General features: G+C 44.5%; 1 protein-coding gene across 2 annotated transcripts; it reads left to right on the top strand.

The window, feature by feature from the left end:
• Positions 1 to 575: 575 nt before the first annotated feature.
• Positions 576 to 17,899, top strand: CD180 (CD180 molecule). Of its 2 annotated transcripts, XR_011471170.1 has the most exons (4): positions 576 to 751; positions 11,166 to 11,332; positions 13,398 to 16,122; positions 17,629 to 17,899. XR_011471170.1 is itself a non-coding variant. In XM_070412102.1 (3 exons), exons 1-3 carry the CDS (start codon positions 659 to 661, stop codon positions 15,121 to 15,123), a joined length of 1,986 nt encoding a protein of 661 aa, XP_070268203.1. In that variant the 5' UTR covers positions 576 to 658; the 3' UTR covers positions 15,124 to 17,899. The 2 variants fall into 2 exon arrangements, 1 of the variants encoding a protein (XP_070268203.1); XM_070412102.1 differs by having other exon boundaries at positions 13,398 to 17,899.
• The last annotated feature ends 4,895 nt before the right edge of the window (positions 17,900 to 22,794 follow it).

Below are 22,794 nucleotides of genomic sequence, written 5' to 3'. Positions count from 1 at the left end.
ATGAGGGGACTCCATATCCCTGACCTGAGTCACCAGGTCAGGGATGGGTTTGTCCTCCTCTGTTCGCACCAGGGGTGGGTATTGGTGAGGTGGCCATGCAGCACTACACTCGCTTTCCAGGATGATCTGTCCCTCTTGCTCCAGGTCCCAGCTCCAGCAGCACCACCCCTGGGCTCAGTCCTTCCATGAGGCCTGCAGAGTGCCTTACTCATCCAGCATGCTGCAGCACCTCTCCCAGCCACTCACCTAGGACAACCAACCCAGTGGCCTCTTTCATGAGGACAGCTGCCTGTGTCCACAGCCTCTCTGGGGAAAAGGGACCCAAAGACACTGGAGTTAGCCAAACCCTTGAAGGCAGCCTAAAGTCTATAGAAACCACCCCACTGAGAATCAGCGTGACCAGCTCGAGAGGGCTGCATGAGTGATTCACGTTTGCCAGGAAGCGCACTGGGCCACAGTGGGGCTGGGTCCTCAGCTATTTTTGGCGAGGGTGGGTGGTATGTAAAGGGACTTCCCTTTTTGAAGCACAGAGCCACCAAATGCTGAGCAGTCAGAGCATTTCTTGTTTGGAGATCACCCTTCTGAGCACCTCTCTGGCTGCTGCTCACCGAGGCCGTCACAGCCTGACTGATTTCTCAGCTGCGGTGGCACCAGTCCCATGATGGCGCCCCCTGTCAGCTGCCTCCTGGTGGCCGTGCTGTTTTCTGCCAGCTGTAAAGCCACCACCTCCTCGGATCAGACATGCACAGAGGTGAGTCCAAACTTTCTGACTTTATCCAGATTAAATGGCCTGGAAATTCTGAGATTCAGCCTGCAGTCCCATCTGAGCCTTGGCATCCCAATATCCACTGTTTTGTAAGGGCAATGAGGGGTGTAGAATTTTTTTTATTTGTTATTATTATTATTTTTATTGTGAAGAAGGAGCCAAGAGCTCAGCCAGGGGATGATCTCGCAGATCCTTAGCAGGAAGAGGTGAGAGTCTTCCTCCTCTGCAAACAATGCCCCCAAAATAACCCTAATTGGGACATAAAATATTGACAGGGACCCAGTGCAAAGAGCAGACTTACGAAACTGCTCCCAGCATGGAGGAGCTATTTGTCCAACATCCCAGCACACAGCCACTACTCCAAACAGTCCTTCAGTTTCCTGGCTCTCGGGTGGGGATTAGTAGGGATAATCCGTGCCAGGTTTCAGAGCATATGAGGATCACTCTGGATGAGTCTGGCATTCTCCCAGAGTTGGACCGCCCTCCATCTGCTTTCCTAACCCACCAGAGTGGCATCGGAGAACAGAGCCAAATCGCACCTTCTGTTTTGGACCATCACAGTATTTATCAACCTGTGGGAAATTCTTGGAGGAGGTGGTGAGAGAGAGCAAGAAAGGCCTCAGTCTCCTGACATCTTCTAAAAATGTGTCAGGCTGCCTCACTGCCTCTGACCCCAGCAAGTGCACAGCACCACATGGCCTGTCGGGCAAGGGCTGGGGCTAGAAGCAGAAGTGGAGGTAAGAGAAGCAGAAAGGTGGTTGGGAGCCATGGGCAGGAGAATGATAAGGGAGAATAGGGTACAGACCTGCAAGGCAAGAGGAAGAATCCAGTCAGGACTGGAACAGAAAGGAACAACCCTGATAGTCTGGTATTAGGGTGGAATCAGGATGCACTAAGACAGAGAGGAGGCACAGTGAAGGGGAAATGAAGGCTGGGAAGGTGGATGATTGTTCTGGCTGCCGTAGCATGTAAGTACCATAGCCTGGGAGGCTTAAACAAAAGAATCTAATTTTCTCACAGTTCTGAAAGCTAATAATCCAAGATCAAGGTGTTGGCAGGACTGATTTCTTCCAAGATCTCTCTCCTTGGCTTGTTGATGGCTGTCTTCTACCCGTGTCTTCACCTACTCTTCCCTCTGTACATGCCTGTCTCCACATTTATTCTTCTAAAAACAGCAGTCACATTGGATTAGGGCCCACACTAGTGATCTCATCTTAATTTAATTACCTATTTCAAGATTCTATATCCAAATAAAGTCACATTCTGAGCGACCTTGTTGGGATTCAACATACAAATTTGCTTGGGGGAGGGAGGTGCACAATTCACCCCATAGCAGAAGGGAGTAAGAAGTTTTTATCAGCCCCAGAAGCCTTGCCAGCTGCCTCCTCCTCATTCCGGTTGGAAGGTCAGGTCCACACAGACATGTAGGTAGCATGATAAGAGGATAGGAGTGGGGACACCACCTCCTCGGTGATCAGGGAGGTAGGCCATCCACCTCTGACAACATCCTCACATAGGATAGTATCACCATTACATTCCAGCTCATGGGGGAGCAGATTTGTTTAACCACCACTCTTAAGCCTGCCCATTCAACTCGTAAATCCCCACGTTCCTGCAAAGCCTCACCAGCCCTTCTGAAGCCCACAGGGAGTCCCGGGAGATTTGGGAAGCCCTTGGAAACACTAGACCAGTCTAGCTTCCTGGTGAGGACATCAGGCCAAGAGCTGCCAGTTCCTTTCTGCGAATGACCCCTTCCTGGCAGAGGGAAGGGAAAGAGACAAGGCGAGCACCCTGGTCCCTTTGCTGCCTGCTCCAGGGCCCTCTGAGATAATCAGGTGGCAAGAGTGATGCTGAGGGTCCCAGGATCTCCAGGCCTGGCCCTGTGCTGCAGTGAGCTTTCCTTTTTGACCAAGTTTCTATTGAAACCTTCCAATACAACGACCTCTGTACAGCCCTCCCTCTGAAATAACTTGAGTTTTAAATGCCCTGGGACCTACCTATACAATTAACATTGGATCTACATTTTCCTGCACCTCCTTATCATGTATGAGTTCTTGGCTGCAGGGTTCAAAGGCTGTGTATTGAGCCCTCACTCTGTGTGAGTACTGGGGAGGTTGTTGGGAGATACAAAGATGGGTGAGAATAGTTGCAGCAGCAAAAGGAGAGCTTGCTGCAGCGTAGGGTCAGGCCTGAAGAAGGTGAGGCACTTCTAGGCTGCAGCAGGCATATGGGATAAAGTGGGAATGGTGGGAGAGGAAGCTTTGACTTAGGGTTTGGCCCTTCTTCGAGCGCAAATGACCGCAATTAGCCCCTCCCCCCCCCCCCCCCCCCCCCGCCCTTGCTTTCCTTTCCTCTTTAATTCTTCCCCTCCAGCATAAGCATAACTAACCATGCCGTGTATATATGTTCATGTGACCACCATTAGCTCATCAAGCTCTATTTAAAAAACAAGGTTTTGTTTTGAGTTTAGTAAACTTTCTATTGAAGTAAAACATACATGTGTAAAAGTTCACCAGTCCTAAGTGTACAGTTCAGTGAGTTTTCACTAAGTACATACATCGATGTGACCAGCACACAGAGGAAGAAACAAAACTTCCTCAGCACCTCGGAGCCCCTCCCCACCTCCTCCCAGTCACTAGCCGCCAGGGATGTCCAGTTCTTTAACTTCCATCACTATAGATTGACTTTTAATGGAGTTTTAATTGTTCTCAATTACTTTGGCTATTACAAATGCTGCTGCTTTGGAATTCTTATCTATGTCTTTAGTAAGCAAATATACAAATCATTATTAGGTGTATTCCAGGGATTGGATGCATTTCTTCATAGGGTATACACATGTTAAACTTTAGCAGATATTGCCAGTTTCCAAATTGTTGATACACATTTATATTCATCAGCAATGTCTATGAGTTCTGTTTTTTCCACAGCCTTACTAATATTTGCAAATGTTTGTTTTAAAAACCCATTCTGTTGGATAGATGGTGGTATTTCACTGGAATTTAATTTTTATTTTCCTGACAAATAATTAAATTGATTCCATTTTCATGCTTTTGTTGGTCATTTGCATATCCTTATATGTGTGAAGTACCTTTTCAAGTCTTTTGCCCATATTCTTTTGAGTGTCTTTTTTTTTATTAAGTTGCAAGAGTTTTTTATGTACTGTGGCTAGAAGTCCTTAATCAGATTGAAAATATCTTCTCCCACTCTGTGGCTTGCCTTTCCACTTTCCTAGTGATCTCTCTCTTTTTATGTTTATCAGCTTATTAGAAAATATACTAGTGGCCCGGTGCACAAAATTTGTGCACATTAAAAGGGAATTGATTAGAGGAAATATTTTCATATTGCTATTTGCCCTTTCTCTATAATAGAAGTCAGAGATGAAAGAAAATTAGTAAAATGTATATGAAAATCTCCCTCCTGTCAGAGTCTGGGGCACGCCAAGGGACCCAGAGTCATGTCCCCCGCCCACCCGCATGTGCCTCAAAATTGCACGAGACCCAGACCCAGCCAGCCCCACCCTCGTCAGCCTCAGGCCCCCCGGCCCAGTGCTGGGTGGGGGTGTGTGGCCTCAGGTCCCCTGGTCCCGGCGCCAGGGCAGGGGGCATGGCCTCAGGTCCCTGGACTGGGCCTCAGGTCCCCCGACCCAGGCACAAGGGCACAAGGGTGTGATGACCATTTGCATATTAGCTCTTTATTTTGTAGGATTATAAATGATACAGATAAAGAGGTATATAGAGCTGGGTCCAGAAGGGTCTGGACAGCAGGATCTTCTGTCCCCATGGAACTGAGGTACACCACCCTCCTGCTGCATGAATGTATTTATCCACCTGGGAGGACTGTGCCCTCTTGGGAATGTTTTGCCTTGTTTGCAGAGGATAATTGTTACTCTGGGATTTGGAAGCTCATCAAACTCTCCTTTTTCAAGAGTTCTTTTTTTTAAAAAACTGCATATATTGTGGTGACATTGGTTAATAAAACTATACAGGTTTCAGGTTCCTAGTGATGAACAGAAATCCTTAATTTTAATGTAGCTGGATTTATTATTGGTGCTGTTCTTTTCTGTCCTGCTTAAGAAATTTTTGCCTACTCAAGGCCATGAAGATATTATCCTATGATTTTTTTTCTAGGAGTTTTATTGTTTTGTATCTACTTCTATTTCTAGGTTTCACATTTAGATCTAAGATCCATCTGAAATTATTTTTTACATATGAAGTGAGGGAGGAGTCAAAGTGAATGTTTTAATAAATTTTTTTGTTTGAAAACATTTCAAATTTAGATGAGTTCTAGAAATAATACAGTGAACACCTATCAACACTCCATGTAGAATCTTCCATTGCTAAATACTATATGTTCTTTCTGTGTGTGAGTGTGTGTGTGTGTGTGTGTGTGTGTGTGTAACATGAGTAACAGAATTAGACCCATGACCTAGTCTTTGGAGGCTGACAAATATGTGAAGCGTAGCTGGAATTCAGTGTTCTGTGGTTTGGATTCTGGTGACATTTTGGGTGTGCTCTTGACTAGTGACTTGGGAGTGTAGGCATACCTCCTCGTTTCAAATGGGCTCATCTCAGCTGTTCTGTGCATTCAGAACCATGGTAGGAGGCAGGCCTTCAATCCTAGGTATGAGAAGGAGGGGGATGTGCTTAGTAGAGCTTCTTTTTAGGAGAACTCCAAGTTCATAGATACAAAGGCTTCCTAATAGCTCTAGACCAGCGGTTCTCAACCTGTGGGTCGCAACCCCTTTGGCGGTCAAACGACCCTTTCACAGGGGTCACCTAAGATCATCCTGCACATCAGATATTTATGTTACGATTCATAACAGTAGCAACATTACAGTTATGAAGTAGCAACAAAAATAATTTTATGGTTGGGTCACAACATGAGGAACTGTATTTAAAGGGCCAGAAGGTTGAGAACCACTGCTCTAGACAATGGCATGCTGCTGTGATGATCCAGTGAAATACTAACTCCTCTTGGGAGTGCTAGACATACATTATTCAATTAATCCTCAGAGTTGGCCTGCAAAGAGGGTTATTGTCCTCCATTTACAGTTGGAGGGAAAGGAGGCTCAGAGAACACAGCTTGGACTTGAACCCAGGCAGTCTGACTGCAGACAAAGAGAAAATGAACTGCACACAATGCGAATGCCCTTTGCTCAGAGGACTCAGGTTGACAACAACGTTTTAGGATGGTGCCCTCTTGGGAATGTTTTCTTTTATTTGCAGAGAGTAATTGTTACTCTAGGATTTGGCTCAGCTAAATCACTATCTCTGGAAAAAGGAGTGGTTAATGGGGGCAGGCTGGGGATCAGCCTCCCAGACTTCTTGTGCATTGGGGGGGGGGGGGGGGGGTAGGCCTAGCTGCTGTGTGTGCCAAGTACACAGATGAGCCATCCGTAAAGGTGGGAATTGGCACTAGAGTGAAACGCAAAGGATCTAAATTAGAAAATGATATCAACACTTGTGAGAAGAGAAAATACAATGGGACCGGCAGGGAGTTAGAGATACAGCAGAAAGAAGCAAAATAAGATCCTGATTGAAAAAATGCAAATGAATGCCTGCAGGGAAAAGGGATTGCAAGCAAGGATACAACACTTGGGAGCCCTGCTCAGTGTACAAGGCACGGCTCTGACATGAAGCTAGAGACAAAGTGGTTGGTGCAGGTCCCAGTGCACAGTGGTCCTGAGTAAATGCCCATGATGTGGAATGGAGGTGCCAGGGGCAGCTGTCCTCAATGCCATGTAGCCTTGCACGGGCCTGCTAACTGCATTCACATCCAGAAGGGTGCTATCTGGAACCAACCAAAGAAGAAGGGTGAGAAAGCGACTTTGGAAGCTGACCTCATATGGAGATCTGGAGAATTAGGCTGGGTTTAGAGGAAGTGGTCACGTCTCCGGAGTGGTGGTGGGTGCCTGTCTGGAAAAGCAACTGAACACATGGCCCTGGTGGCCAGCCTGGCCCTGAGCAAAATGACAGTGGCTACACTGTATTTCTTCTCCGCACTCTGTCCTTTACTTCTCTGTTGCATTATCATTCTGCTGTCCTGAAATCCTCTGCTATGCTTTCAGAATGCGCACTCAAAAAGTTTTAATATGAGCCCTGGCTGGTGTTATTCAATGGTTAGAGCATCAGCCTCACATGGAAGGGTTGTGGATTCACTCCCCACCCCCAGTCTGGGCCTGTGCAGGAGGCAACTGGTCAATGTCTCTCTCTCACATTGATGTTTCATGATATATTCTCTCTCTCTCTCTCTCTCTCTCTCTCTCTCTTTCTCTCCCCTCATTCCCTCTCTCCCTCTTGCTTTCCCTTTCCATCCCTCCCCTCCATTCTCTCTGAAAAGCAATGGAAAAAATATCCTCAAGTGAGGATTAAAAAAAAGTTTTGATATGAATCCTGACAGCCAGAAATACATAACTTCCCTGATGTAGTGTTTCTGCCCAAAATGTATAACCTGAATCAAATTATGAGGACAGGTAAAACAAAACAAAACAAAACAAAACAAAAAAAACCCCCTAAATGTGGGACATCCTGTAAACTATGAGCCTGTATTCGTTTTTTAAAAAAATCAATGCCATGAGAGCTAATGAAAGGCTGAGGAGTAGTCTCAGATTAAAGGAGACTAAAGAGACAAGAAAAATAAATGCAATGTGTGATCCTGAATTGGAAAAACAAAAATTACTATAATAGACAATATTAGGATTATTGGAAAAATTTGAAGATAATTTGAATATTATAAACTGTGTTGGATAATAATATACATGAATGTTAAATATTATGAATTTTTGGTAATGGCACTGTGGTTGTATAGGAATATCCTTTTCCTTAAAAGATTTAGGGGAAAAGGGTCATGGCATCTGCAAATGACTCTCAAAAACAAAAAGAATGAGCCATGGCCAAGTGTCTCAGTTGGTTGGAGCATCATCCCATGCACCAAAAGGTTTTGGGCTCAAATCCCAGTCAGGGCTCATACCTAGGTTGCAGGTCCCATCCCCAGTCAGGGCATGCACAGGAGGCAACTGATCGATGTTCCTCTCTCATATTGATGTTTCTCACTCTTTCTCTTCCTTCCTCTCTCTCTCTCAAATCAATAAAAACATATCCTCTGGTGAGGATTAAAAAAAAGAAAGGAGAATGAGTGTGCGTGTGTGTGCGTGTGTGTGCATATGTGTACTTCGTGCCTTAAAAATACAATAAACTGAAAGCAATTTAATGCTACTTAAATGATTCCAGAGCAGGAGGAGTTTGGGTACCACCACCTGTAATATTTGAAATGGTAATTCTGACTGTACAGGAGAGTGAATATGAAAGCCAAAGAGGTCAGTGCATTCTTGAAATGTGTTTGCTTTTTAAATTCTCTTATAAGCTACAGTTCTTGCCTCTTTGTTCCAGGAATCAAAGGCAGTGTCTCCCTAACTAGAGAGGAATGTTATGGCCCGGGCTCCTGGCGGCTTCCCAATACTCCACAGTGTGAGATTCACTGGTCCCTGGATGCTCACTGGGTTTAAACTGAGCTCCTTCCTCCACGTGCCTCTCCTTTTGCTAGTAGCTCCCTCAGGCCACCGGCTCGTAGAGCTCCGACTCAATCCTCAACTTCTCCAATCGCTTTAACGCAATAAAGTGCTTAGTAAAGCTCCAAAGAGGAGCAGTTTAGGTGTCGCAGGCACGTTTATAATCAGGAGGAGGGAATTGCCAGAGCGGAGCCTTTGGCTGTGGGGCCAGAATAGAGCAGCATGAATTGAGAAAGGCCCCTTTCTCCAAGTGCATGTGGCATCAGCGAGGCCAATGGAGACCAGGAAAGAAAAATGTCCCCCCAAAGCTAATCCGAATTTTAATAGCTATTGGGGCAAAAACTGCATATCCATCTCCTCTCTGGGTCATCCATGTTCATGGGCATCAAAGAGGAGTCTAGCAACATGTGCTTTTCCCCATATGCATAACTAGTCAGCTAAATCTAAGTTATCAATGCAAAGTATGCTTTTCAAGGACATTAGGGGGATTTGTGGCAGTGCCTGGGGGCTTTGGGCCTATGAAACAAAAAATGAATTACAAAGATATATGAATATAGCATGTTCATCTGTGACCTTCATAATATTGTCACAATATGGAAGACACGGTGGTTTCTAGTAGGTGACCATGCTCACTGCAACTACAAAACGTGCACCACAAGCAGAGGCTGGAGCGAGAAAGCAAAAAGCAATTAAAGTGGTGGCATCTCTAAAACATCACGCTTCAGAGCAAAGAGAATGTGGGGACTCTTCTGCGTCCAGCTACGCAGGGCTGTGTGCAACTCAGAGTAAGGAAAGCTGCTGGTCTCCAGTTTGATGGGCAGGTCTTCCCCAGACCAGAGCGGTCTCAGAGGGGCCTCTAGTGAGACCACCGCATGGTCGGGGGAAAGGCAGGGTCTGAAAGGTTGGGTGAAACCACATGGTGCCGTAGAGGATATGAAAGATGGCCCCCAAGTGCATTGTCCTTGGAGATTATTTCATAATAGACACCATCAGGTCTTTATACCTGCCCACTATGCTTTATCCTAAGGCATCATCCAAATAAACCATGACCCTGTAATTCTATAGACGTCTAATCAACCCCTTCCCATTTTTACCCAGTTGGTCCAAGATTTATAACTTGAGTTGGGGAACCTAACAAGCAGTTACTGGCAGATTTCTGAATACTTGACTCACTTGGGACACAGGATCAGGCAGTGCTCTGGACTTATGTGCAGGGCTGTACCCCCCAAAACAGCAGTCTGTGGCTCCTGAGATCCAAAATAAATTCACAATCCAAGGCTGCATAGCCCCATGACCTAAAGTCTGTGCCACATTGCTAGCTCGTTTACACGTTATATTTAGAAAATTTCTTTTTTTTTCTTTTTTTTAATCCTCACCTGAGGATAATTTTCCATTGATTTTTAGAGAGAGTGGAAGAGAGAGGGAAAGACAGAGAGAAACATCGATGTGAGAGAAACACATGGATTGGTTGCCTTCTGCATGAGCCCTGACCAGGGCCCTGGATGGGGAGGAGCCTGCAACCACGGTATGTGCCCTTGACCAGAATTGAACCAGGGACCCTCTGGCCGATGCTCTATCCACTGAGCCAAAATGGCTAGGGCTAGAAAATTTCTAACCACATATACATAACTAGTTACTTACAAGGGATCTCTATGTATGTATCACTCAACATTCAACAACCATCAACATTTTAACTGCTAATCTCATCTACCTATTCCTCTCCTCCCTTTTTGACAGAGTATTTGAAAGCAAATCTCAAACATTATATCATTTTTTCCCTAAATACTTCAAAATGCATCTCAAAAAATTAAGAACGTTTCTCTTATCATTAACAACATTTATAATTCTTTAGTAGTTCTAATAACCTGTCAAAATTCAAAGTTCCTCGATACTCTATAAAAGTCTTTTCCTAAGTGCATTATTGGGCCAGAATCTAAACAAGGGCTACTCTATTATTTGTTGGTTATGTCTCTTAAATAGCTCTTACTTATGTCTCTTTTTTTACAAGAACAGTTTTCTGTCTCCTCCCACACCCTCCCCTCTCCACTTCTGCCCACAGCATTCACATCCCATAAAGCAAAGTCAGTTGTTCTACAGAATGTCCTGGATTTGGGTAATTGCTACCTTGTGGTTCTGTTGAACTTAAATCCCCCACATCACTTATGGAAGTTAAGCCTAACGTCATGGTTGGATTCAAGCTTTAATTGGGGGAGAGGTGGGCGAGAATACCTCATAGGTGGTACTGTGTCCTTACATCACATCAGAAAGTGTGGAAGTCTGGTTGTCTAATTTTGCTGATGCTAATCTAGAGTGATTTAAAAAATTTTCAGGCATCCAAAATGAAACCTATGAAACAAAGTATATTCAAAGAAGTCTTGCTTCCATTCTTGCTCCTCTACCTGGTTCATCTCTCCCCTTCAAGACAACCAGTTTTGAGTTTTTCCCCCCTGGTTTCTTTCTGCAAATATAATAAAATACAGACATACCTATCTTACAGACAAGATAGTATACAATACATTACATACTACATCCCATTTGCCATCTATACTACATATGTACATTTGACACGTTGCTTTTTTCACCACACAATATACCTGGATATCACGCCCTATCAGTGTGTGGAAATCTCAGTCATTTCATTTTCAGCTGCTGAAGGCTCCCTTTTGTGACTGTACCATGTTTTGTTCAATTAATCCTATAGTGATGGCTAAGCTGGGTATTGTCAATCTTCTAATATAAAAAAAATGCTTAAATGAATCATCTTATGCATAAGTCATATATACTTGGTAAAGACTCCTAGAAGGGGGATTGATGCTCAAAAAAATACCACATACATAAATTTGCAATCAAATTATGAAGTCTGATATTAATTTACATTGTTTATCTCATCAGAAAGAAGCCAACAAAATATATAACTGTGAAAATTTAGGTCTCAGAGAGATTCCTGACACTCTACCAAACACAACAGAATTTTTGGAATTCAGTTTTAACTTCTTGCCTGCAATTCAAAACACAACTTTCTGCAGACTCACAAATCTGATCTTTTTGGATTTAACCAGGTATGTATCTGAGTTCCCTGCATGCACTGATGTTTTACTTAGGGAAAAGCACAACTTGCATTCCAAGTGCATCCAGGACCTTTGGGGGCACAGGGACCATCAGCTTATCCTGTGTGCGTACCTCTCCCATGAAATAGTTTTATGCAGGTGCAATGTAATTAAAAAAAACAAACAATCAATGGAGTAGAAAGGAAATTGTCAAACTAGACTGGCTCAGTCATGCTGCTTAAGTTCTAAGGAATAATGATAATAAAACTGAAAGCAAATTTTACAAATATAGCAGATCAGTTTTAGTATTTTTTCTTTCATCAGACTGTTGATTTTTACTATTTTCTTTAAATATGTGAAACTTGTTTGATATAAATATATTTATCATATGTTCGGATACTACATAATGCATTTTCTATATTCTTTATATATTATCAAATACATGATAATTCTTATATCAGCTTTTTAACCTAATTCCATAGATTTTTAAATTATTATTATTTTTTGCTGACTTTGGCTAATGTGTTTCCCTTATGTGTTTATTGAATTTTTATTTTGAGCTCATTTATCTTTTGGAAATATGTATAAATCTTTGTTTAAAATGCTTTCCTGGAATTAGAGAATACCAATGAATTATTAATATTGCTATATGTGACAATGGCATTATGGCTATAGAAAATAAGCCTCAGTTTTTTTTGCAGATGCCTACTCAAATATGTATGCGATAGCTAAGATTTGCTTTAAAACAATTCAGAAGATAGAGTTGGGACTAGATGAAGCCGAGAGCATATATGGCAAAATCTTGAGAATTACTGCATCTGTGTGATAGATGTGTGAAGGTTTATTGTATTTTTCTCTTTGCTTTTATGTAAAGTTGAAAGTTTTCCTTACTAAAATTTAAGTACACTGATCTGGAAAAGTTTTCTATTTCCTTCTGCCAGTTACCTGAAGTCACTGCCATCCTGGAACAACTTCAAACTTTCAAACCCAATTTTCCACTTGGGTTTCTTTGGGGAGGTCTACAGAGGTGGCATAAACCATGCCACAATCCTCCTGAGTAGAAGCTTATGGTTAGGGGATCTCAGAGGAGTCTTTCCTTGTTATTGTCCTTATTTCATTCAGAGCCAAGGCCAAGACAAACACATATCCCGAGGTCTCCCTCTGTGAGCTTTCTTTTTTAAGGTCACCCACTGAAGGATCCCTTTTGAGGGATATGGTAATGAGCAGGTATTTGAGAGGACCTCCTAGCCTATCCCCAAGCTTTGTCTTCTGCCACTGACACATGTGGCTCATTAAAGGCCAGGCTCTAGGCTACTAGGGACTTACAGATATTGGCAGATGTGGCAAAGCTAGCTCTAGGGCTCGCTTGCTGCTATGGATTCAGGCTTCCTTTCCACAATTCTTTTCTAAGGAATTCCCCTTGACCTTGAGGGTAGGTGTGTTGTATATGTGTGTGTACTGTCCAATATCATTAGATTCAGTACCAGTAGGGGTGTCTTTTCAGCTCTAGTGTTGCATATTTCTATAAATGCACTCACCACCATTCTGCAAAGCAATCATTATTTCTATACTTTATAGATTAAAAAAACAGAGGTTGCAAAAAGTTGTACCTTAACCAGGATGACACAGATTCCTATGTAAATATCATTACTATGCATTCTATATAACACACGCGCGCGCACACACATACATATATATCATATATATTATGCTTTATATGTAACATTTTCTATTACTTAAAATAGTAAATAATAGCTTGATTTTTTTTTTTTCAACAAGCAAACCACTAATTGTTCTCTAGGTTCCAAACACAAACTTCTTACAGTTTAACCTAAAGAGGCAAGATATTTAGGGGGGGGGGGGAAATCTAAATTAGTGTGTTTAGAATTGAGGCTAGTCATTACTTCAAGAGGCCACCTGTAGCTACTGAAGAATGTTTTTCATGTTCTACTTTGAATGACAATGTACACTGTTTTTACTATACACAAACCATGACTTTTTAAATGTAGCTCACGGCGACAGAATGTCTTCTGCTTTTTTCTAATTAGTTATTGTTAAATACTATTGCCTTTCCAAGGTGCCAGATCAATTGGATACATGAAGACACCTTTCAAAGCCATCACCAATTGGACACCCTTGTGCTGACTGGAAATCCCCTGATATTCATGGCCGAAACATCCCTCCTCGGGCCCAGGGCGCTGAAGCACCTTTTCTTAATCCAAACGGGAATATCCAATCTCGAGTTTATCCCAGTGCACAATCTGGAAAACTTGGAAAGTTTGTATCTTGGAAGCAACCATATTTCCTCCATGAAGTTCCCAGGAAACTTCCCAACGCAGAATCTGAAGGTTCTGGATTTTCAGAATAACGCCCTCCACTTCCTCTCTCGCGAAGACCTGAACACTCTGGGGGCCACCAACCTCAGCCTCAACCTCGATAGCAATGACATCAAAGGCATGGAGCCTGGGGCTTTCCATGCAAAAGTCTTCCAAAGTCTGCGATTTGGAGGGACGCTTGACGTGTCCGTCATATTGAAAGGGCTACAGAACTCTACTACTCGGTCTCTCTGGCTGGGGACTTACGAGGACACTGAGAGCCAGGACCTGACTCCAGCCATGCTCGAGGGGCTCTGTGAGGTGTCTGTCGAGAGCATGAGCCTGCGCCAGTTCCGTTTCTCTGACTTGTCAGCTACCACATTTCGGTGCCTCACGCCCCTCCGGGAATTGGACCTGACGGCAACTCACTTGAGAGAGTTACCCTCTGGGATTCAGGGTATGAACTTGCTCAGGAAATTAGTTCTCAGTGTAAATCATTTTGAGCAATTGTGTCAAATCAATGCTGCCAGTTTCCCGGCCCTCACAGACCTCTCTATCAAAGGCAACCTGGGGGTACTTGACCTCGGTGCCGGGTGTTTGGAAAAACTAGCAAATCTCCGGAGACTTGATTTAAGCCACAATGGCATACAGGCTTCTGACTGCTGCAATCTGCCGCTCAAAGGCCTGCACCACTTGCAGTACCTAAACCTGAGCTACGCTGTGTCCATGGGTCTCCGGCGTCAGGCGTTCCAAGAGAGTCCTAAGCTAGAAGTCCTGGATTTGGCATTTACTCACCTGACTGTTATGGCGTCACAAAGTCCTTTCCAAAACCTTCCTCTCCTGCAGGTTCTGAATCTCTCCCACTGCCTCCTCGACGCCAGCAATCAGCACCTTCTGGAAGGCCTCGGGGGTCTCCGGCAACTGAATTTACAGGGAAATAGATTTCAAGATGGGAGCCTCTCCAAGACCAACCTTCTTCAGACAGTCGCCGGCTTGGAGGTGCTGATTTTATCCTCCTGTGAGCTCCTCTCTATAGACCAGCAGGCCTTCCACAGCCTTGGGAATGTGACTCACCTAGACTTAAGCCACAACAGCCTGACGGAAAACAGCATCGATGCTCTTGGCCACCTGAAGGGGCTCTACCTCAACCTGGCCACCAACAGCATTCGCATCATCCCACCCCGTCTCCTCCCCATCTTGTCCCAGCAGAGCACCATTAATTTAAGTCACAATCCTCTGGACTGCACTTGCTCAAATGTTCGCTTCATAACCTGGTTCAGAGAAAACCTGCACAAACTCGAGGACATGGAGGAGACAGTGTGTGAGAACCCCCCATCTTTAAGGGGAGTCAAGCTGTCTGAGGTGGAACTGTCCTGTGGGATTACGGCCGTGGGCATTTTTTTTCTCGTGGTATTTTTATTCTTGTTCACTATCCTGCTCATTTTTGCAGTTAAATTCCTCCTTAGGTGGAAATACCAGCACATTTAGTGCTGAAGGTTTCTAGAGATGGCAAATAAATGTGTTTGGCCAAATTGCCCCAAATAGAGAGACTGTTGTCTGTTAGGGACCAGACTTGACAGATTGGTCCCTGACGCTGGGCAGGGATTTTCTGTGTTTTTCTGAGTCCCGGGACTAGTGACACTCCCTGGAAAGTAAATGAGGGACAGATTCAGCTGTGAGAAACACCCAGCCATCTCTTCACATGGAAGTGGGTGGAAGTAGAGGGAGGACCTGTGGCAGGGCATGGCCCAGGCAGTCACCCACGAGGAGGGCACCTCCCTCCCACTCCTGGACACCCTTCGAAGCACCTCCCACCTTGACCCTAAAGGGAGACCACCAACGCCCACAACCTGGCAGCTCTGAGGACCCCAGCTCCCAACTCTCTCTTGCACCGTTGGGGCACTGTGCTTGGCTCTGAGTTCCCAGTAATGTAGCTGTTTGGGGAACTTGTTGTAGATAAAGTCTTAATATTCATTTTAAATGGAAAAGAGAAAACAATGAATTTAGAAGAAGAGGCTGAGAACTGAATCTTACCATCAAAGGAACTCCATTAATCTCCCTAATCCTTAGGTGTCTGCAGTCTCTACAAATGCCACTAGGATGCAAATAGCTACAAAAGGAAAAAAAAAAAAATGACATCCTCCCCCAGCTCCTCCCTTCCCCAGGGTTTAGGGTTTTTGCTACATTGGCCAGCTCACCCGAGAACCAGGCAAGCCCCTGCAGCCAACCAGGTGCCTCACTATTTGGTTACAGAGCCCAACTCCCAGGTGGGCTGTGGTGCAAGGATGCTTCTCATCTGGAGGCCGGTCCTTCGAAGAGTCTTTCCCACAGGAATCGTGAGAAAAATGGTGGTCTGGCTCCCAGGCCAGCTCTCAAACGCCGATTCACCTGGGACAGCAATTGAGATAACACATTTACAATGAAAACCAGTGGGAGAAAGCAGCTCCGTATGCCAGCTGTCTGTCAAGAGCACAATAAGCTGGCTCAGTGAGTAGTTTCTGTTGTGGCTGGGGTGTCAGTAAAGATAGTACCAGCGACACAGAGGGGACAGGACCACTGAATACGATAGAGAAAGAGGACATGGAAGCTCCAGTGTGATGACCTGGGCCTCCCCAAGGCCCAAAGAGTCACCCTCCTGCAGGGCTCGCTCTCTGAAATCTGCATTGATGGACAGGGTAGCCCTTGTACTCCGGTGCTGCATTTACAGGGCCTTGATTAAGTTCTATAACCAGTTGTAGGCTTGCAATGGTAACTTATAGTTATGAAATTCTGATTGGATATCAAAGGAAAATTTGAGTAATATCTAATCCGAATTGTTTGGCCCTTAGGCTGAGGGCATAGTAGTGAGACACAATAACAGAGTGGAAACTTGGGAACAAACTCCTTTTCAACTGTACATGCCCAGAAACAGCAGGAAAGACAAGGGAATAGTGAAGTGAAGTCACAAATCTTCACTGAAAAGGCTCAGTAGTCTTAGGGGGTATTTCGTACTAGAGAGGAGGCCAAGTTTTCCCACTGGTTCCTAGTTAGGGACACAAGGCAGGAGCTAGGGTAAGATGAGTGAGGCCTTTGCCTTGGGTGCAAAATTTAAGAGAGAACCAAGTTATTTACCATGAATAGCCACGATCTGGAAACAGCCCAACTGCCCATCAGTAGATGAGCTGATAAAATGCTGTGGTACATTTATACCCTGGAATACCACGTGGCTGTAAAAAAGAAGGATCTCTTACCTTTTGCAACAGCCTGGATGGACCTAGGGAGTATTACGCTAAGTGAAATAAGCCAGTCAGAGAAAGACAAGTACCCTATGATCTCACTCATTTGTGCAATCTAATGAATAAAATAAACTGATGAACAAAACAGAAACAGAGTCATGGATACGTGGGACAGACTGATGCTGTCAGAGGGGACAGGGAGAGGAGGACTAGATGAAGGAAGGTGAAGGGATTAGCCAAAAAACATATATGCATAACCCACAGACACAGACAACAGTGTATGACAGCCAGAGGGAAGGGGGCTGGGGGCTGGGTGGGACAAGCAAAAGGGCAAAAATAGAGACATCTAATAAAGGGAAAAAAATTAAGGGAGAACCAAAAAATTCAGTGAGCAAGACAAAAAAATTAATACAATATTTTAAAAACTTTAAGATAATGCAAAAAAAATTGATGGTAAAACATTAAAATTTTAAACAAGCCCTGGCAGGGTAACTCAGTTGGTTAGAGCTTTGTCCCGATGTGCCAAGTTGCAGGTTCAGTCCCCAGTCAGGGCACACAAAAGAATCAACCAGCCCTAACTGGTTTGGCTCAGTGGATAGAGCGTCGGCCTGCAGACTGAAGGGTCCCAGGCTCGAGTCAGGTCAAGGGCATGTACCTGGGTTGCAGGCACATCCCCAGTAGGGGTTGTGCAGGAGGCAGCTGATTGATGTTTCTCTGTCATCGATGTTTCTAACTCTCTATCCCTCTCCCTTCTTCTCTGCAAAAATAAATAAAATAGAAAAGAAGAATCAACCAATGAATGCATAAACAAGTGGAATAACGAATCAATGTCTCTCTCCCTCCCTCTCTCTAAAAAAATCAAGAAATAAAAATTTAAAAAAATTAAACAAAGACAGGATCCATATCAGTGCCATGATGAACCATGAAAAGAAAAGGGAAAAATTAGTAATACCAGTCTTGCCTTTGTTTCAAATGTTGATATTTTGTCCACTGTGGATGCTTTGCATTATTTTTTTTTTAATGTTGCATTAAAACATTATTTATCTTCATTACTGAGTTTTTGGTGCCCCCCTTAAATTTTGTGCCCAAGGTGGGTGCCTCACTCACCTCCCCGTTCCTGCCTGAGGATTGGTGAGAAGTGGGATTCCCTTCGCACTCCAGGCTGCAGTTTCCTGAGGGCCTAATAGCTGGCACACTCTCTCAGTATTACTCCAAAGTGCATCTCCTTCCCCTTACATCCTGGAAGCAGAGAGAAGTGTTCAAGATCTCCCGTCGTGTTCCTCCATCTTTAGCTAACTCCCACTAACTCCTGAGTTTAAAGGCATCTCTCCATCAAAGCCAAGACAGGTGCAGAGACGAATGGGTACCAAACCCTCTGAGCCCCAGGTGCCTGGGGAGGTGCCAGGAGGATGGGCAAGCACAGCGTACTCTGCTAATGAAATGAATCATCACACAGTTAACTGCTTTAATGATCTTGAATATCAGCATTTGGGAGAAGAGGTGTCTGAGAGGGGAGGTTTCCTCAGCTTCCCCAGGAAGCATTTGAGAGGCAGTTATTTAAGGACAGGTGTCAAAGGAGAATGTGCCTGAAGATATGAGGACATTGAGACACACGCCTGAGCCGCCTTTATTTCTTCAGGGGCCTAGGATGGTGGGGCATCCTTCTGAGAGGGCCAATCAGAGCCACTTCCGGGTTGGTATGGGTCTGGAGTCTGGCAGCCACTGAAGCAGGTTGTCCTTGAGTTTCGGGCTCAGAGGGACCTAATGTGGAAGTGGGCGTGGCTGCCTCGGCCAGGCTCTAGGTGTGCAGAGCAGGGGCTCCTCCAGGCAGCTGCTCAGCTGCTGCCACAGGGAAGGTCTCTTCTTCTGGGCCCTGGGGCGGCACTGGTTTAGAAAGGTCAGGCCTCTCACTCTCCAAAGTGGGAGAGAGACTCCTGACAGCCAAGCCCACTCCGGCTGCCACTCTCCTGCAGGAGCCATTCACCTTGGCGAAACTAGGCAGGAATGTGGTACAACTCACAGCTGTTTCGTTGTGTTATGTTCATTTGTTTGTAAGATGAGAAGCTCTGGAAACTTTGGGAAATATTTCTGGTGATGACCATGAAGATGCAAACGGTACGGTCACTGGCAGCTCCCTCCCTCTCTTTTGTTTCTCTTTCCTTGATGTCTCTTCCCCTCCTTCCTTCCTTTTTTCCTTCTCTCCCGCTGTGCTTCCTTACTTTGTTATTTCCTTCTTTCCATCAGAGAGTACGGAAGTCCACACACTAGGAATCCAGGCTAAGGTAGCACCAGCCCACTGCGTCTCCTGTGTATTCCAGCAAATGTAAGCTCTTTCCTGCCTCAAGGCTATAAGCAGCATCCAGGAAATACTAATGGCTGATCTACCGCCCCATAGCCCACCGTCACACATGATATGTGATGTGTAACTTGGGAAAACCAAAGCATCCTGTAGACTATCTCTAATGTGAATTGCATCACCTTAAAGACTAGAGCAGCAGTTCTCAACCTGTGGGTCGCAACCCCTTTGGGGGTCGAATGACCCTTTCACAGGGGTCGCCTAAGACCATCGGAAAACACATATATAATTACATATTGTTTTTGTGATTAATCACGATGCTTTAATTATGTTCAATTTGTAACAATGAAATTGGGGGTCACCACAACATGAGGAACTGTATTAAAGGGTCGCATTAGGAAGGTTGAGAACCACTGGACGAGAGGGTCCCAAGACCTAGCAAACACACCTGCCCATCGTGCTTGCATTCACTAGGCCCTCACCCCTCCATGTGGTGTAACTTGCTGCTCCATCACTGCACACTGATCTGAGGCTCCGTGACACTCTGTTTTAAGCAACAGTAAATTCACCTGACAAAGTCAGGAAGGGAGCTTTTTGATGGCTGCTGTCAGTTTTATTGCTTTATCCTGGTTACTGGATAGAATCTGTAGACACGGTGTGTTTATTGGTTTTATGTATCGCGTGTTGTTGCTGCTCTGACAAGCCAGTCCTATAAAAATGTGTTATTATTGCATGTTGTAGCTCAGTGAGCTGACCCTGCATTTCAAAGTGTACTGAAGCAAATAGCATTGAAGTCCATAAAAACTGACTGGCCTCCATCACAGAGGACCCTGCGTGGGCTGCGACTGCCACAATCTGGGCACAAATTTTCCCCCAGCCAAGCTGGCAGCCATCGCTGCTACCTGGACACAGCATCAACCCAACACAGGCATGGCCTGTGAAACTTCAACACAGGAAATGGTCGCATCATTCCTGCTGATTCAATTCTCCCATAAAGTGCTGTTTCCAATTTTCAAGTTTACAAAAGTATATAATAAACGGCTTTTTAATGTTTTATATATATTAGTATATGATGCAGGAGGGGTAGCTGACGCTGTTTTCTATCTGCTCTGAATGCTGAAGAGAAAATTAACTTGAATTACATCAAGAGAAGATGTGATTAGTTCTAAGCGAGACATGGCTGGGGGTGCTGGATGTCGACTGAAAACAAGTGCCTGATGCGTTCAGAGTTAGACTGTCTAACTGAAGGCTGCAGAGGAATGGACCAAACAGTGGGGCTCCCAGATAATGATTTATCAGCGGAATCACCTGGCCGGTCCTTTATAAAACAGATTCCCATGCCCCACCCTAGAGTTTGGGATTCCGTTAGACTGGAGTTGGCCATGGACTCTCAGCCTAATGATTTCATGTAATATCTTTCCCTAATCTGAATTTGATCTAAAAAAAAAAAAAAAAAAAAAAGCAGAAGCATGTGTTAGGCTTCCCTGAGTCAAAAGAGCTGAAGAAGATCCATATTCTCCAAGAGGAAATGTCCTAACAAAAGGGAAAAGAGGACTGAGGAGCCTTGGAGCCCAAAGGTGAGACCTGCTGGGCAGGTAGTTTGCTCAGCTCCTGGGCCTCACTGCCAGGCCACAGGCTCTGCTCCTGAACTGGCCTGCTCTGCCACACACACTTCCCCCTTCGGCCCAGCTCATCACAATTGTAAATAATATATTAAATACTGTGGGTCTTGAAAAAGGGAAGAACTCATGTACAGATTATTTTCAAAAGCCATCATTTCCCATTTGAGATTATATAGTGAACTTCATTGAATATCCTCTTGTGATTCCCCCGATCTCTAGGTAATATTCCTTCAGCATTTGACTGTTCAAGACATACTAGATCCTACAAAGGTGAGCAGAGGGCAGGGGCTGCCGGAGCATCCATCCGTCTCTTCCTTCTCCCTTCACGTTGGTTCATGGGCTTTCTAAGCAGCTTGGGTCTCCCTTTTCCTCTTTCTCTTGTCCTTAGGAACAACCTGATATCCAACAATAAATCAATGGTTAGATAAATAGGGGATACTCTGAACAAATGGGGAGACATTCCATGTTCTTAGGTGGGATAACATTATAAACATGTTGATTCTACTAGAAAATAGGGAAATACAAGTTAAAATGAGATAAAGTTTTGTATCTATTATCCTGGCAAAAAGAGAAAGCGGGGGAATAGTGCAGGGGTGGTGGGGGGTATAGGAACTGCATGCACTGCTTCTGGGTACAGACTGGAGCAGCCACTAAGATCACGTAGCAATAATTAGTCAAATTAAATTCATGTTCCACAAATTCTGTTGAGGGCATATATCCCAAGAAAGTGTCACATTTCCAGAATGCTATTCAGTGCAGCACTGTTTATGGGGAAGGGAATTCCAACTGGAGTGTAAATCACTAGGAAAACGGACAGGTAGAATGTGGAAGACAACCTCCATGGGGTATAAGAGTAGTTAGTAGCAATGGGTTCAGTATGGCTATAGCAGAGTAACTGAATCTTAAATACACAGTGTTGGGGGAAGTCATTGAGGGGATGTGACCACCAGTTGACCCACAAGCTGTACCCTGACAACTGGAAGGGCCTCAACCCCTCCCCTGTCCTTAGAATGTATACTCTGCCCAGTGGTCCCACAGTGGGAGCCATGTTCAAGGACACAGCCTGAGAAAGGAAGGTGTCGTTGAGACCATCTAGGCAGTATGTATGACTGAACCCAATTAAGGCCTCTATATAAACTTTTAACATTCTGGCACACGGGTGAGAAGATCTACTCTCGTGTGGCCACCCAAGCCTAGACTTGTTTGTACGTTCTCTTGCTTATTAAAACTGCTACCTACCAGGCTGGAGTGGTCTGCCTCGTCCTTCGGTCTCTCCTTGGCCTCCGAGTACGGGGGCCAGTTTGCAAACCAACATACAGGGCTTGATGGAAAAACAAACCCAAAATGGCATGTTAACATGAATAGTTCTATAAATTAAAGTACATGCACACAAAATAACACCTATTTTGTAAGAACACAGAAAGATCATCCATGTAACATGGTTGCCTATGAGTGGGAGGGAGTGTAGGGATCAATTAAATGATAAGCCAAGGTCGATGTGCCAGGAACTGCGGAGTAGGATGACCTCAATCATTTTCCCCTGAGGTTCTCTACTGCATGTGTGCACATGAAAAACACCAATATGGCACACCCATAAGATGAAATGCCATACAGCCATTGCATGTAATATTGCAGGCCTGTATTTATAGAAATTGAAATACAGTTGTGATTTAATACTAAGCAAAAGAGCAGGTTACCAAACACCCCATCTATTATTTCATTTTTTTGGAAAAATAAAAAAATCTCTGTAAGTGGGGGAATGACAGGGCTGATGGGACTTCAGTGATTCAAACATTTTTCTTCTTGATTTTCTGTATTGCTAATTTGCCGTCAATAGCTATGCACCATGCAATAAAGAGCAAACAAGAGGTTTTGTTTTAAAGACTATATTTTATATATTTTTACTAGAGGCCTGGTGCACAAAAATTTGTGCACTCAAGGTGTGTGTGGTGGGGGGGGTCCCTCAGCCCGGCCTCTGCCCTCTCGCAGTCTGGGACCCCTCGGGAGATGACCACCTGCTGGCTGA

This window comes from Myotis yumanensis, unplaced genomic scaffold (assembly GCF_028538775.1).
Source record: "Myotis yumanensis isolate MYYU_CA2020_CCGP unplaced genomic scaffold, mMyoYum1.0.hap1 SCAF_4, whole genome shotgun sequence".
NCBI lineage: Eukaryota > Metazoa > Chordata > Mammalia > Chiroptera > Vespertilionidae > Myotis > Myotis yumanensis.
This window is presented reverse-complemented; position numbering and strand designations above follow the sequence as displayed.